At 39.9% G+C, this 16310-nt stretch overlaps 1 protein-coding gene across 1 annotated transcript; it reads right to left on the reverse strand.

Annotated features, from left to right (window-relative positions):
* Positions 1-1735: 1735 nt before the first annotated feature.
* LOC307047526 (uncharacterized protein) lies at positions 1736-15859 on the reverse strand. Its single transcript, XM_079694531.1, has 2 exons — positions 15822-15859; positions 1736-2542 (listed from the first exon to the last, which is right to left on the reverse strand). The coding sequence occupies exon 2, from the start codon at positions 2453-2455 to the stop codon at positions 2081-2083; it is 375 nt and encodes a 124-aa protein (XP_079550657.1). The 5' UTR covers positions 2456-2542; positions 15822-15859; the 3' UTR covers positions 1736-2080.
* Positions 15860-16310: the final 451 nt, after the last annotated feature.

Below are 16310 nucleotides of genomic sequence, written 5' to 3' on the forward strand. Positions count from 1 at the left end.
TTTTATTCAAGCTTTTGATTCTTCAGGTAGCTTTCCATTTTATTTTTTATAATTTATATATTTACATGATTTAATATAACATTAATCTTCCTTAGGGCCAAAAATGTCCAAATAATTCAAATGATTTCTAAGTTATAACTTCATCCTTTAGAAGAAAAAGGTATATAAGAAACATTTTTGACAAGATAGAACAAAACAAGATAAAATGAGAACATCAAAGTGATTGATTGTTGAAATCAATAGGACAACCTCTTTTTGGGATGTACTTATAAGGGTTGCTGCAGCTTCTAATGGATGGGGAGGTTATTGGTATGATATACATGGTGTAATTGAACAGTTTATGCTGAAAAGAGACACACAACAGATATTGACGATGACACGCAACAAAGGTCCCGGGGAACATTAGAGCATCATGAGTTCACGGTTGCGTTTTGGCAGACAGACTCAGCAGGAAGCCGGTCAATCCATCTGTGCTCACAAACACACATCAATAATGGAACTAATGGGAAATGGGGAGATGATTTCTACTGCCAGCGTCAGCTTTGATACTAACGGCTGCCAGATGTTGGAGACGTGTTTTACAGTTGTGTCAAATAAATAACTTCAGACTATGAACAATGAAAAAGTTTGACTTTTTCTGAAGTATACAGCAACAAAAGAGTTAGCTCAGGATAAAAAAAATGGAGAGTTTGGAAAGATGCTGTTGCAATATAAGATAGTGTAATATCTAGTTTTGTAGCCTCAGCAGCATGGCTCTATGTGCAATACTGTGCAACATACGGTATACCCATAAATCTTCAGCTGTAGCCTACATGTGTTTAGTGCTTGGTAACAAACGGTATCATTTGTACCACACTAAACTTTTATGATAAACAAACTCGTAAAAACATGCAATAAAACAGATTCCTGTTTTAAACCTGCTTGGGTGGCGCTAATGTTTGCTAAGTTTCTCTGATAATTTGAGATCCCATGACTAAAATCATCTGGTGAAAATATGTAGTTGAAAAAGACCAAGATTTAAAATGGGTATCTAAACAGTGTGGCTTAAAACTGGATACAAAGTATTTCTATGACTGCTTCTGGCTAAACCATGGATGTATAATAAGAACTGGATACAGCGTGGGAGGCGGGGCCTCATTCATTCCTATGAGAGTTGCAATGGCGCATGATGACAAAATGGCCCAACTTTTGAGAGAGCGAAACGTCACAGATTATCCGGCATGCCTGAGAAGTACCCGTATGTGCGGTCATAGAGCATGCGCAACTTTAACCACGCCGCCCAAAAGTCTCGTTCACATCAAGCACGTGAATTTGCATACACGTAACAGCACCGCACGTTCATGACAGCATGGTACTGGATTTATATTAACGAGGTGGCAGTTAGCAGCTAGCGGCTAGCTAGTAAATTATGCTAAATTACACATCAATCGTTATGTACTTTTATATTACGCTGACATCAGGATCTAGTGATATCCAAGCAACAGAGCTTCATTTAGCATGATACTTGTGTGGGTTGTACATGAAACCACTTGGTAACCAATACTGTTTTTATGCATACTTTGAGTAACATTAGGCTCTCTTTGGCTCTTTTCTGCTGTAACAATGTAAATGTATTCTGATCTAATTGATGTTTTTGTCAGTTTGTTTCCCTATATTGCGACACTTATTTGGTTTAAGATTGTTTCTCCTTTTTTTACAGACATCCCCAACCATAGTGGAATGCTGTTGTAAAGGATTGCATTGATCCGTGCATCAATACCTTCACCCAGCTTTGAGGCCTCCAATGAACATCATCTTGTGGCTGGTGTAATCATTATAATATCAAAGACAAGCACTTTAAGTAACAATATATAAAATCATTCAGCAGCAGAGGTTGGGGTGGAAACAGCATTTCTAACTAAGATGATTACAATATTACAAGTTAAACATCAAGATGAACATACTATTATTAATTTAAAAAGTACATGGGAGACTTAAATATCCTGCAATATACCATTAGCAGAATAGGAACAAATGGGCCAAAACATTTCTAAAATAAACATAAACATAAACTGAGGGCTTTCTTTCTGAGCCGCTGGGATTAAAGGTCCTTCATGGATGGCAGCTCCGTCCTGGTGATGTTCTGTGTAGTTTTCACCCCCCTCTGTAAAGCCTTACGATTGAGGGCGGTGCAGCTGCCGTAACAGGCCGTGATGCAGCCGTGTCCGTGATGGACACTGAGGAACCTGAAGCTGCTGACTCTCTCCACCGTAGTCCCATTGATGGCGATGGGGGTGTGTCCCTCTCTTTGCTGCTTCCTGCAATCCACAATCAGCTCCTTGGTTTTGCTGACGTTGAGATGGAGGTTGTTATCCTGGCACCAAGATGTCAGGTTTTCGACCTCCTCTCTGTACGCCGTCTCGTCGCCGTCGGTGATCTGGCCGATGAAGGTTGTGTCGTCAGCACGTAGGCCCATACCAGTGTCTTGAAGTGGCTGCGCTTCCTCCTGGGCCACATCCAAAATGGAGAAGAAAGAGAACAGACACACCACAGCTGGGTGAGGCTGGTGAGGGAAAGAGAGAAACAAAACAGGGGGACTAAGATGAGTGAGGGAAAGAGAGAAAAAGACAAGGGGAGTAAGATGAGTGAGGGAAAGAGAGAAAAAGACAAGGGGAGTAAGTTGAGTGAGGGAAAGAGAGAAAAAGACAAGGGGACTAAAGTTTAAGAGAGAGGAAGAACACAGAATGTGATTGAACAATTTAATTAAATTACACATTTAAAAAAAATAGTGTGAGTAACTGAAGACACAAGGAGGGCTGCCCTGTCAAATTTAAAAGTTATTTTTGTTAAATATACATATCCTGTTGAGGCTTGAATCCAAAATGCAGAACCACTTTAGATTGTAGCCACAAGGGACTGTTTAAGGTTACTTAAAAACATAATTTCCCAAATTGGTGAAATGAACTCCATCTCTTAGAAATATGTCAGGGCAGTCAAACTTAATGCAAGGATGCCTTACACTCTCTCCACCCAAACCACTAACAAATGTACCCATCTCTCTGTTCACCCACATTCTGGCCTTGTTCAGCTTTCATTGTATTAACATTTTTTGTCACTATTTTGTTCACCTAGTTCTACTATGCCAGCCATCAGAGATATACATTTGTTAACATCTCTTTTAGGTTTCATTTCTTATATTTGTGAATTTTTATATAAAATGCTAATTTCTACCTGAAATGCTTATGTATCTTTAATTACATTTTTGTAAAGCTTTCACTTTTTCAGCGGAATAAATATTATAACTGGTTTTGTTCAGCATTGCCAGCTTCACTGTTGAGCATGATGTTGTGCCCAGCATTCTCCTGTGCTCTGAAATCAAAATGTGGATAAGAATAAAACAACACTAAAATAAACACTACAATAGAACTTGTAAAACTTTTGAAAAAACACAAGGTTGTTCATTTGTGTGTATACATATACAACACAGGCAATATACATATTATATATACAATTATAATTAATACAACTGTTAATTTGATTAGAGCTTTGACACATATCTTTATTGATATATGTATAAATATGACGACTTAATATATAGTCGGCCTAATAGCAAACAGCTACGTTCAACTCTTTTAATGGTATATTGCAAGTGCAGTAAGAAGCTACAGGAACGTTAATCTACGTCGGTAATATTAACTTTATTTAATACAACATTTACGGTAGAAGATTTACATCATACAGCCCATGTAGTATAATATTTTACAAATGATGAATTACAGCAAACATGTGCAATATATCCATTATTACAGCTCCGTGGGATGGCAGTAAGGCGATATGGTCCGTTGTTATCGTGCATCCATGGGTAAAGACAAACTCATGTAGTACTGAACATGTCACATGAACGTGCCGGGCGGCGCGGTCCCGTGGGTTAGATGCGCGTTCATAATGTCGAGGGAAATATCTCTCAGAATAACGTTATTAGCACATTTTTACAACTTGAGGAACGAATGTTTTTAATAAGGGCTATACAAACGTTCATACTGGGTAGTTTATTTAGTTAAAAAAAAAATATCCAACAAGTTACAGACCACTCTTTCCCAATGTAAGTCAATGGGAAAAAGTGTTTCCGGGACCAGCAACCAAACGGAAGTGTAGTACCGCCGTTTGGCCACAACGAATATTCTCATCAAACTCCGGCGCACTTCCTGCAGGCTTGGGCTAAACTCCCTGGACAACACACTCTCACTCCATAATCGTCCAGGAGCGACATTTGGTCAGGGTCCCGTGGCGTGCAGTTGTGACGCTCCTAGGCTCCTTCAGCTTCATAAAGGGACGCAAATAGCTTTCAACTGATTGCAATGTATTCCCATCTGCGGCAGGATTTGACACTCATGGAAGCACGGCATTTGTTTGTGTCGGCTGCCCTTAAAGGCAATGTGAGCGTCCATTACCATTGGATAAAGGAGAATTGTACACCCGGAAGTAATTATTCCCCTTACTGTCAATTGATTTTACAGTGATATCTGCACTAGTGGTGGCAAAATGAAGCTTTGAATGAAGCGTCGAACCACTTGGACAATTGTGTCGGAAATAGGTTCATTTCTCGAAGCTTCAGTTACAGCGACCTCTCCTGGCGAAGTGCAAGGCTGCAGTGGGTTTAACGCATCTTTGCCTTGAAAAATATTCGATACACACACACACACTAAGACTGAATATCATGTTCTATTTGCAATTAAAGATTGATAATAGTGTGTATTGGGTTATTGAGAAGAGACTCGAGAGTGCTTGACATTTATTTGGGCGGAGAGGGCCTTTTATCAGTTATTAAAGTATTAAAGTTGAAAAGCAATGATTAAAAGTTGAACTATTCCGAGCTTTGAACCAGCTGCACAAAGGATATCGCTGCATCCTAGCCGCTGGCTCTATCCACTGGGCTATCAATTCCTTAGAACTTCAAAGTGTTTTTATATTACTCATTGTCTTTTTGTTCACAACTTCTCCACATTTCGAAGTGTTTCACGAGCCAGAACGACTTATTTATCTTCCTGGCTTGCTCTATAATGATCCAATTAAAATACAATGCCAACAACAACTCAACAGCAACAATGCAAACTACGACAACAACCCACACATTGCGCATTGTTTAGAGTGGTTATAAAGTGTTGAAGCGCTCAAATGTGAAACTGTTTCAACCTGTCACCTGTCAGAATCGAGACGAGGCAGTGCATTGAATCACCTGATTGGACGGCGAACCAGTGAGTTGATTCATTCGCGAAATGAAGCAGTTGCTGGTTCGGACGTCACATGTCACGTGATTTGAAGCAAGCTTCGAAGCACTGCTTCTATGGAATAGGAAGTCCAGGCTTGAAGCTCCGTTCGAAGCTTCAGTGTCAAACTGCCATCACTAATCTGCACTACTCATCGACTAAAAAACACCAGATTATCCTTGTTAATTACACAACATTGATTGGTTTAAATTGTGTGCAATGCTTTTGTATTTTTCCCCTTCGATTCGGAGAAACAAATATTTTTTCGGAGTAAAGGATGGCAGAAGACACTATACTACCCAGAATCCCCAGCTATCGTTTAGGACTACAACATGTGCTCTGTTTGACAAACCCCGTGATTAGTTCTCAAGCTCTGTGATTGGTTGACCTCCAACTGCATTCCATATGAAAAAAAACGTTTCGTGAAAGATAAAATCATACTTTATTCAGCAGTGCTTGCTTTACTCTTTGAAAGTCATCACATGAATGCATTGTAATAAATGGTTCGACTGCATTAAATATATTACACATCTGTCGTAGTTCTTTATTTTTATTTATCTACAGAGATCAGGCTCAGAATAGACCGGAAACTATTCTTTACCGTTCAGTTTGAATTTCACAATAAAGTTAGTAGTAATATTTTGTTTTGATATTATTGTTTTTTATGAACTACTAGACCGCTGGGTCATGTTAAGAGCATCTTTTCTGTGTTGCTGTGGGTTTTTCCCATCGCTTTTGTGTTACAAATATCAAAACAATAACTAAATATATCCGTCGTAAACTAAACCAGAAACAGCAGTATATTTTATTTTGTTAACACTGTAAACTTGACAGCTTTTTAACCCAAACCACCTACTGGTTAAAGCACGTTATTACACGTTTAGAGTAATGCAATGCAGGTAGATTGTGTTGCTTTTTAATGACTGTTTAAAATGCCTTTTTCTTAATGTCTTTTATTATTATTAACTACTTGTTACTTGTTGCTAGGGACGCTGCTATCGATATCATGTCTGTTATGTTGTGTAACTGTTTAATGGTGTTATCTTTATTGCTACCCCCTTCCCCGTCAATGTATAGTGTTGGTCCACAGCGCAAACGTATTAGTTTAACAAAATCCGCATCTACAATTGTGGTATAGATAGCCTACGTTATTTTCCCCTGTGCAATTCTCCATTTACTCAACAATAACACATAATTATCCTTGTGTTTATTTATTTGTTTGATTAATAAACACAAGTTGGAGTCCGTCAGGACCGAGGGTCGGAGCAGCTCATTTGCTTTAGAGAATATTAGACCCGGAAGTACAGTAAGTATTCTCTCCTCTTCGCTTGACAAACCCCGTGATAGTCCTCAAGTTCTGTGATTGGAGAGTGTGCTCCGAGGGTTACGCCGAGTGTCGAACAACACTTGAAATGGGATGGAACCACGGCACACTGTCAAAAACTGGATTTGAACGGGTCCACCGCGTAAAAACTGGATTTGAACGGGTCCGCCCCGCCGCGTCCCATCCTCCCCCACCCCGTCCCCAGAACTACACATGCTGGCTATTGTGTTTCGCAACATGTTCTCTATCTATGACACGTCTCTAATGGGAGTTGTAGTTTTAAAATACGTTTTCGTATTTCCCATAATAAGAAGTTGCCAGTATATTGTGTACATCCCTGGAGGTTTAGGGGATAGGAAACACTCAAATTTAAAACATATAATTAATAAATGGTTGAAAATTGCTTGTGCCCATAATGGGCAGCATTAATATATATACCCACATGACAGCTAAGGTCAGAAGAGCTTTATTTAACGGTTGGTCTTATGTTTGTGACCCCTCCTGTTGTTAATTGATAAGCCTGAAACATGCACTTGTCAAGGTCATTTTGCAAATATGGCAGTGTAGCCATCGATCATCTTAAGATAAGATATACTTTATTGATCCCAAGTTGGAAACATTTGCGTTACATCAGCATGTGTAACACTTGTAAATATACAGTGGTGTTTATTTGTAAATCATTTAGTACAATCACACAAATTCTGTGTTTTATATTTAAATAATTCTGTGTTCTTTATTTATTGATTGTTCAATACCTGACAAGGCCGGAGATGAAAAACTTGGGTTGCAGGTTCCTCAACAGTGCATCACAAGACATCTATCAATATTTGTGTATACTTCCACCATTAAACTGTCATATTCTGCACATTTCTTATACTATCTACATACATCTTATATAATAGTATAATACATATGTATAATATCAGTTAAAATAAGTGTTTCAACATAGTTAACATTGCTGGAGGTACTGTATACACAAAGTTTTTCATTCATTGCATAACTACACCGTTTGTATATACGTATATGTCAATAAACCTTAGGAAATCTTGAAATCTTGAAAGGGATGTGCAAAATAGTCATTATATACCGTCTTTAATTAACTATTAGTAGAGAATAACGAGTAATGAATATACTTTATAGGGATCCTATTAATATCTAATAATAAAAATAATGAAATTCAATAACATGCTTTAACCACTAGGTGTCCCTTTATATCAGGAGTGCACGTTTATGGTGTAAATACAGCCTATCTACCAATTGGATCAAATATAATAGTCAGCCGAATTAGTGTTGATACTGTAGGGAGATGCATTTTGTGAAAATAAATGTAAGATGTTTAATTGCTGATATATTTATGATCCACGTCACGTTTTCAGTGTTGGCGGCAGTTCCTCATGTTTGTCTAGAAGTCTTCTCATCAAGGCTCTATAAATAGAGAACTACGGCAGATATGTAATATTTAATGCAGCCGAACCCTGTATTACAATGCCGTTATGTGATGACCTCCAAAGAGAAAAGCAAGCACACTCGGAATAAAGTGTTTTCGGTCTGTTTCCGGTATTTGTTTATGACGATGTGATGTGACATGTGAGACTGGAATTGCACAGGGGAAAATAAGGTATCTATGGCACCATTTTAGATGCGGATTTTGTTAAACTAATACGTTTGCGCTCTGCACCAACAATTTACATTGACGGGGAAGAGGGTAGCAATAAAGATAACACCATTAAACAGTTACACAACATAACAGAAATAATATCGATAGCAGCGTCCCTAGCAACCACCTTGGTAACAATGAAAACGTTGTATAGACACCATTTCCTGAAGTAATCTTCGTAATAACTAGCAAACTAAAGATCATGTACATCCACTGCACACATAATCTGAAATAACAACTCATATTTCTCGCATCAAATGACATCAAAACGCATTGTAATGGCCAAACTAACTTTAAAATATGCATTTTACACCGAGAATAAACCGAAGTTCGGCCATGTTTTTTTTTTCTGCAGGGAGAAATGTGAAGATCACGTGACATAGACGCCAGCCATTGGAATGCATGGTGAAAAACCGTAGGGATCTTACAATTTCAGAGGCGTTTTTGTAGAAATACTACGTCCTACGTTGTGGACCAACGTAGTTATTACACGTTTTTTTGTGAGACTGGGTTGGATAATCTGGTGTTTTTTAGTCGATGAGTAGTGCAGATATCACTGTAAAATCAATCGACAGTAAGGGGAATACTTACTTCCGGGTGTACAATTCTCCGTTATCCAATGGGAATGGACGCTCACATTGCCTTTAAGGGCAGCCGCCACAAACGAATGCCGTGCTTCCATGAGTGTCAAATCCTGCCGCAGATGGGAATACATTGCAATCAGTTGAAAGCTATTTGCGTCCCTTTATGAAGCTGAAGGAGCCTAGGAGCGTCACAACTGCATGCCACGGGACCCTGACCAAACGTCGCTCCTGGACGATTATGGAGTGAGTGTGTTGCCGTGGATGCTACATTTTGCAGTGGCTAAATTAAGGTACTACAACTTGTGCGCATTCTCTATGCATCGAGATTCTGATGATCCTGTTTTCTTTGTTCTTGAGAGGCAGAATAATTAGGCTTCATGCGCCACAGAGCAACTTTCAAAGGAATGAACGGAGCCCAGCCTCTAACACTGTATCCAGTTCTCTTTATACATCCATCATTCTGGCAAACAAGGAAATGGTCATGATCTTGGTTTAAGTTTTTCCTGTTTTTAAAAGTTTTTCTTTCCCTTGATTAAAAACGCTCTGGGTTTTTTTATTAATTTTTTTATTTATTTTTTATTTAACCTTTATTTAACCAGATAAAAAGCATTGAGATAAAATCTCATTTACAATGCTGACCTGGCCAAGAAGGCAACAACGTTACACATAACACATAACACAAACATATAAAATACAGAGAACATAACTAAGAAAACAAAAGACGAAAAAAAGCAGTTACTACATTGTGCACATTAGGACAGTAAGAAAGGCACTACTTATTACTGCAAGAGCAGCTGGTGGTAAGGACTTCTGACAACTTCAATTTAAAACAGGCTATAAAAACAAGTGCCGTCAGTTTGAGGCGTGATTGAAGGTCATTCCAAGACCAAGGACCATAATAAAAGAGACTCCTTTTTCCAGCCTCAGTCCGCACAGCAGGAACCTGGAACCGTATCAAGGCACTGGATCTGAGGTTGTAAAAGTCACAAACTGGAGCAAATCTGGCACATATGTAGAGTGGAAGATTTCCTAAAATGGCTTTATACATTAATAAAAACCAATGCTGCATCCTACGCATAGTGAGTGAGGACCATCCAGTTAGGCTATACAGTGTGCAATGATGAGTCCTATAGGGTGCATTTGATATATAACGCAGTGCAGCATGGTAGAGTGGGTCAAGTTTGGCCAAGACAGTGGGACAGGCAAATCTATAAATGGTGTCACCGTAGTCCAGCTGGGACAGGAATAAGCCAGAGACCAACCTTTTACGGGATGAAGTTGAAAAACAACATTTAAGTCTGTAAAGGAAGCCAAGACTGAATTTCAATTTCTTTGTTAGAACTTCGATATGGTGTTTGAAGTTCAGATTACTGTCCAACCAAAAGCCAAGATATTTGTAGATATCAACAAACTCCACAGAGACGCCATCAAGGGTGTCAATGGAGAGGCAAGAGGACGCTGACTTGGGACCAAAAAGCATTGCTTTGGTTTTCTTACTGTTCAAAAGCAGTTTGGAATCAAGAAGTGCATGCTGCAGCGTGATAAAATCAGATTTTAAATTGGAAACGGCCATGTCCAGAGAAGGAGCACATGAATATACAATAGTGTCATCAGCATACATATGATAGGTAGAAAATTGCATCTGATTACAAATATTGTTTACATATAATAAAAAGAGCAAAGGCCCCAAAATAGAGCCCTGTGGAACGCCCTTCTCCAAGGTGACAGGGTCAGAGACAGTGCTACCCAACCTGACGCATTGAGTACGGTCGGTTAGATAACTCTGAAACCAACAAATGGCATTATGACCGAAACGAGACACCAACATAACATTAGACATAATGTGGTGATCTACAGTATCAAATGCTTTGGCTAGGTCAATAAACAATGCAACACAAACAGATTTGTTATCCAAAGCAGCCTTGATATCATCTAAGACTTTCAGACTGGCAGTCACAGTACTGTGCTTTGATCTGAATCCAGATTGCATAGGGTTAAGGATGTTGTGTGAATTTAAAAAAAGTTTTAGCTGAGTAGAAACTAGGGACTCAAGAATCTTTGATAACATAGAAAGATTTGAGATAGGACGATAATTATTTAACTCAGTGGGATCACCAGCTTTCAAGAGGGGCGATACCAGAGCTTGCTTCCACAGAGCTGGCAGTGTGTGAGTGGACAGGGAGAGATTAAAAATATCAGTTACTGGTTGTGCTATAATCTGAGCTGCAATTTTTAAAAAGAATGGGTCGAGGCCGTCAGGCCCGGCAGACTTTTTAGGATCAATTGAGTGCAAACCCCTGTAAGACTTCAGACCTGTAAGACCTGTAAGTTTCAACATCTCTGGAATGACTTCTGAGAGTATGTAAGAACTCAATCCCACCCAAAAAGAGGTTTAGTCTTTTTGAGATATTTCACTGTGGAAATAAAAAAAAAGTTTCTCGAATTTCTTGCTTTACCAAAGTATTCAATGAATGTCTGCCATTAAAAAGTGATGATTCATCCAAAAATATTGTACTCTTTAGCCATCACAAAAAGGCTCTTGGAGCTCTAAGGACCACATGTCAAGGATGAATGCGGAAAACAAATCAGTGAAAGAATTTTACTTTAGAAATTATTTAAAGGCTAGGTCGATGATTAAATTAAAAGTGAACTCATTATAAGATTAGACTGTGTGGTAACTTAATCAATGTTATATTGGAACTATAGAAAAGAGACACAAAACAGTAAAAGAGTAAAGGTTGAACTCTAGAGCAACCCTGGCCCTGTTATTGTCAGCAGAGGATTACTGTCTGATGAGTTTTCAATTTGAAAGGAAAAGGTTGTACAGTATAAGAGAGAGAAGCTGAACCAATTTACAGCCGCACAGTTAATACCAAGCAGAGGCGTCAATTGGGTATGGCAAGGTATGGCAGCTGCCACACCTTGGCTCCAGGGGAAAATGTAAATGTTCGTTTTAAAAAAATAAATTTATGGAATTACTCTGTGTCAATTTGTATTGATTATTCTATTATTTAATACATATAAATTAAATACAAATGAAAATCAGAACAACACAATCGATTTCTCTAGTCTAGATATTATCTTTCCCAATACTTATCGTAACGTATCCCCCCTCCCTATCTTGAAATGTGGTATCTCCTGACGAGAAGCCGCCGGAGGTCAGAGCGGGTCATGTTATCGCGGTTTTTTTTATTTTTCGGCTAAGCTAATTAACTAAAATGAAAAGAAAGCAAAGAACTTTAGAATCTTTTTTTATCAAAAAAAAGGCAGGTGAAGGTGATGGCTCCAATGTTGCCCCAGCAGCAGAGGGAGAAGGACCAGGTAGTGAAGGTGGGATTCAAGCTGTTAACGAGGCTGTTAGCCACTCCAGCACCTGCGCCGGGGATGCAGATGCTAACAGGGAGACGGAGACTACATGCATGGAGGCTGAGAACTCGTCCACACCGACTTCTCGAATTGAATCCGAGTCTGAGTCCCCACCAATTTCTCAGATTGAAAGAGCTGGATCAGACGTGGACAGCGATAAGGAAGGTCAAGGCCCGGGTGCAGCAGCAGTAGCAGCCTCTGGGTCAACTGGAGCAGAGAAGAAGGATATTAGTGGATGTAAAACAGACGGACTCAGGCGTCCTCGTTTGACCCACTTCCCAACTAGAAATGGAAGACGCTTTAATGTCAGTGTGTATCAGGAATATGACTGGGTTGAATATTCTGCTCAAGAAGATGCAGTTTATTGCTTTGCATGCCGTCATTTTGGAGGAGCCTCAACTTTAACAGGTGACAGGCATGGACTGCGTGTGTTCATAGACACTGGATACACATGTTGGAAGAACATGAAAAAAAATCTCCGGGATCATCAAGGGAGCAGTAGACACAATTGTGCTGCATTAGCGTGGTCTAACTTTAAGGCTGTGATCAGCGGACATAAGGAATCCATCGCAAGTCGGATTGACGCAAACAGGACAGATGAGGTGCAGGAGAACCGGGCTCACGTCAAATCCTTGTTCAAAATCACGTCATTTCTGGGAAGACAGGCCCTCCCTCTCCGTGGCCACAACGAGAGAGATGAGGATGAAAATAAAGGAAATTTCCTTGAACTTTTGGACGTTATTGCAACAGATGACAGGAACGTGAAAAGCAAACAGGAACGCAGGTATGCGCACTATTCTTCCCCAGAAGCCCAGAATGATATGGTGAGAGTTATTGGGGAAAATATCAGAAGTATAATCATAAATGAAGTAGGAGAAGCACGGTACTTTTCAGTGTTAGTGGATGAAACGAAAGACCTGTCTAAGAAGGAGCAGCTGGCCATTTTGATCCGTTATGTACATGACGGGATTATAAAGGAAAGAGCCATTGGAACCTATCACATGAAGGACCTGACAGCTGAATCCCTGGCCCAGAAAATAATAAAGGAATTATCGAGTTTAGATATTCAGCTGTGTGTTGCACAATGCTACGATGGTGCAAGTGTTATGCGGGGTAATGTGCGTGGAGTGCAGGCTTTAATACGTGAAAAAGTGCCGCATGCAGCGTATATACACTGTCATGCACATAGACTAAATCTTGTGCTTGTGAGCTCGATAACTGAAATACCAGAGATGGCAGAGTTTTTTGGTGTTGTTCAAACACTATATACTTGTATTGCAAATAGCAATACCAGACACATGCTTTTCATTGAGGCTCAAAAGAAGTTGGGACACAACAAAATACTGCACTTGGAGCGCACCTGTCCCACTCGGTGGCTGTATTGGTATAGGGCTCTACAGAAGATAAAACTGCGCTACGAGGCTATACTAGCTGTGTTAGATGCCACTATTGACGCTCATGCAGAGGGTTCAACTGAAGCTGCTGGACTTCGGACAAATATGCTGACAGTCACTTTTGTTGTGCGTCTTCATGTCCTAGAAAAAATCTTAAATCTCACTTATGGACTGTCTGAACAGCTTCAGACAAAAGACATTGCAATCACGATGGCTTCCAACCTCATACGGAGTACTAAGGCCCAGCTGGAAAAGATGAGGTCAGATAAAGAGTACCAGGACACACTGAGCAGAGCCAAGGCATTTTCCACAGAGCTCGGCCTCCCAAGCAGCGACACTGCCCCTCTGCGACCAGCAAGAGCACGGAGTGTGTCCAAAGCCTTGGCAGGGTTTATTGTCGGATCATCCAGTGGCCAGAGACAAACAGGAGATGACCAAGAAAAAAGACTATACTTTGAAACACTGGACCGCTTCATCTCTGAGTTAGATCGCCGATTTACAGATAATGATGAGCTACTTAATGCTATCCAGGCATTTGATTGTTCATCTCCCCATTTCATGGATGTAGTTAAAATGGAACAGTTTGCACAACTCTATGATGAACTGATCGACACCACCCTTCTCAGTTCCCAGTGTCACACAGCAAAAGCTTTCCTTGAACTTGAGATGAAGGAGGACGTGGAGGAGGAGAAAAACATAATGCTGGCTTTGACACGACTGAAGACCATGTCTGTCGCTTTTTCAGAGGTCATCAAGCTATTCAAGATCGCAGCAACAATTCCTGTCTCCACTGCATCCAACGAAAGATTCTTTTCCGTTTTAAAAAGAGTCAAGACTTACCTGCGGACCACCATGAGCGATGACAGGCTCACAAACCTCATGTTGATGGCTGTTGAGCCTGCTGTCGTAAAATCCCTGGACGCAGATGAACTCGTCAATAACTTTGCTGCTTTGAGGACCCGCCGTTATCCACTTGTGGAATAATTAATAAAGTTCATCTCAAAGTAAGATACCCAAACATCTTATTAATATGATTTCTCTTTCTCTTTTCTTCTCCCTCCCTCCCTCTCCTCTCTCCCTCCCTCCCTCCCTCCCTCCCTCTCCTCTTTATATTTGGACTTTAACAGTTTACAGCAGTTTACCTGGTATGTTCACGTGATATTGTTGCAATTACATAGTGAATGAAGTGAACAGAAAGAGTGAAATTGTGTCAGAAAGGCTATTACTGCTGTCTAACCCTGCCGCTTGCTATCCATGGTGCTGAAAACGGATGCGTAACGGCGCATTTGACTGAATTGATTGATTGACGTGCGTAGTTAAGTGTTTGTGTCCATAGTTACTTGCGCTAGCGGGATGTGAGTGAGGCTGCATTTGAAAAAGTTCAAATTTTCCTAACCACACAGAAAAGCTACATAGCAGACTTGTCACTTTTGTTATGATTATTTGCTGGGCATGTATATTGATTGATACTGTAGTTAAGTCATGTGACTAGTAACCTTGCCATACCTTAGCTTTGGCTGAATTGACGCCACTGATACCAAGCAAAGAATTCTGCCACACGGTCGGCTGTGCTAAGATATGAGAGGATTAAAACAGAAGTTTCACCGATATTCAATACGGGAAAGTTCAATCAGTCCCACAATTCTGGGAAATGTTCATAACCAGACTTAAAAGGCCTAGAAAGGCATGACCTGTCAAGTTCTCTTCAACTCCTTTGTCTTAAGGAAAAGTTGAAAAGTGGCCTCTGCAAGATGTTCCCAGTTCACCTTCTCAAACACCTCTCAAAAAAGAAAAAAGATGAAAGAAACGTAACCCACCAACAATGATTTCTGAATGAGGACACTCCTGAGAGAACTGCTTGACAACAACTATTATTTTCAACACCAGAAATAGACCTAGAAAGGGAATCTTGTATGGAAAACATGACCACAGAAAAGTGAGCATTTTTAGATATAATATCAGAGGCAGAAAAGTCACTTTGAAGCTTTTACACAAGGTTTTCAAAGACCCACAGAAGTTAAAGATGCAAGAGAGAGATCCAGAGAAGGGCCGACAGAGCTTTAAAAATAACTGATTGATGGTCGGACATATGGAAGGATATTCCTTTCCACACAGCAGAGCTGACACCAGATGCTAGAACTGCATCACAATATAATTTCCCCCCTTCATAATGACAGAATTCTGAAAGATTATTTTCATATTAAAAAGTTTCCGCTACTGCGATATTTGGGTGAAAAACAAATATCTTACCTTGTGAAAATGTAAGCTAACTAGAAATAACCCCAGACTCCAAGGAATTACCGTTTTCGTCAAAGGAGTCCGGTGATTGTGAAGGCAGTGTAGCTTTAGTTCCCCGTCAGAGGAGACTATCTGACAGCATGATAAAGTGTTAACATTTTCTAAATTTAGAAAATAAGAACATAGAACACTTACACTGATATAGATTTCCTCCACAGCAGTACGTTGCTTAGGTTCCTGCTGGTACTCCTGTCTGTTTCTCCAAACTGAGCGTGTGCTGACCATCTTCTGTAAATTGGCTACAGTAGACAGAACATATAACCATGGAAGAGTACTTTATATAACCCCACTTTAAACAAACAATCCAACTATCTGCGTCTATCATACCGCACCGAAATGAGAGCATAGTAGTTAGAAGAAACAGAGGGTTCTGTTTCTATGAGTTAACGTACAAGTAGATTTAAATCCGAAAAGGAAAACTTTATTATCAATATATAGAGC

The sequence above is a fragment of the Notothenia rossii genome (genome assembly GCF_949606895.1).
Source record: "Notothenia rossii genome assembly, chromosome: 7".
NCBI classification, from domain to species: domain Eukaryota; kingdom Metazoa; phylum Chordata; class Actinopteri; order Perciformes; family Nototheniidae; genus Notothenia; species Notothenia rossii.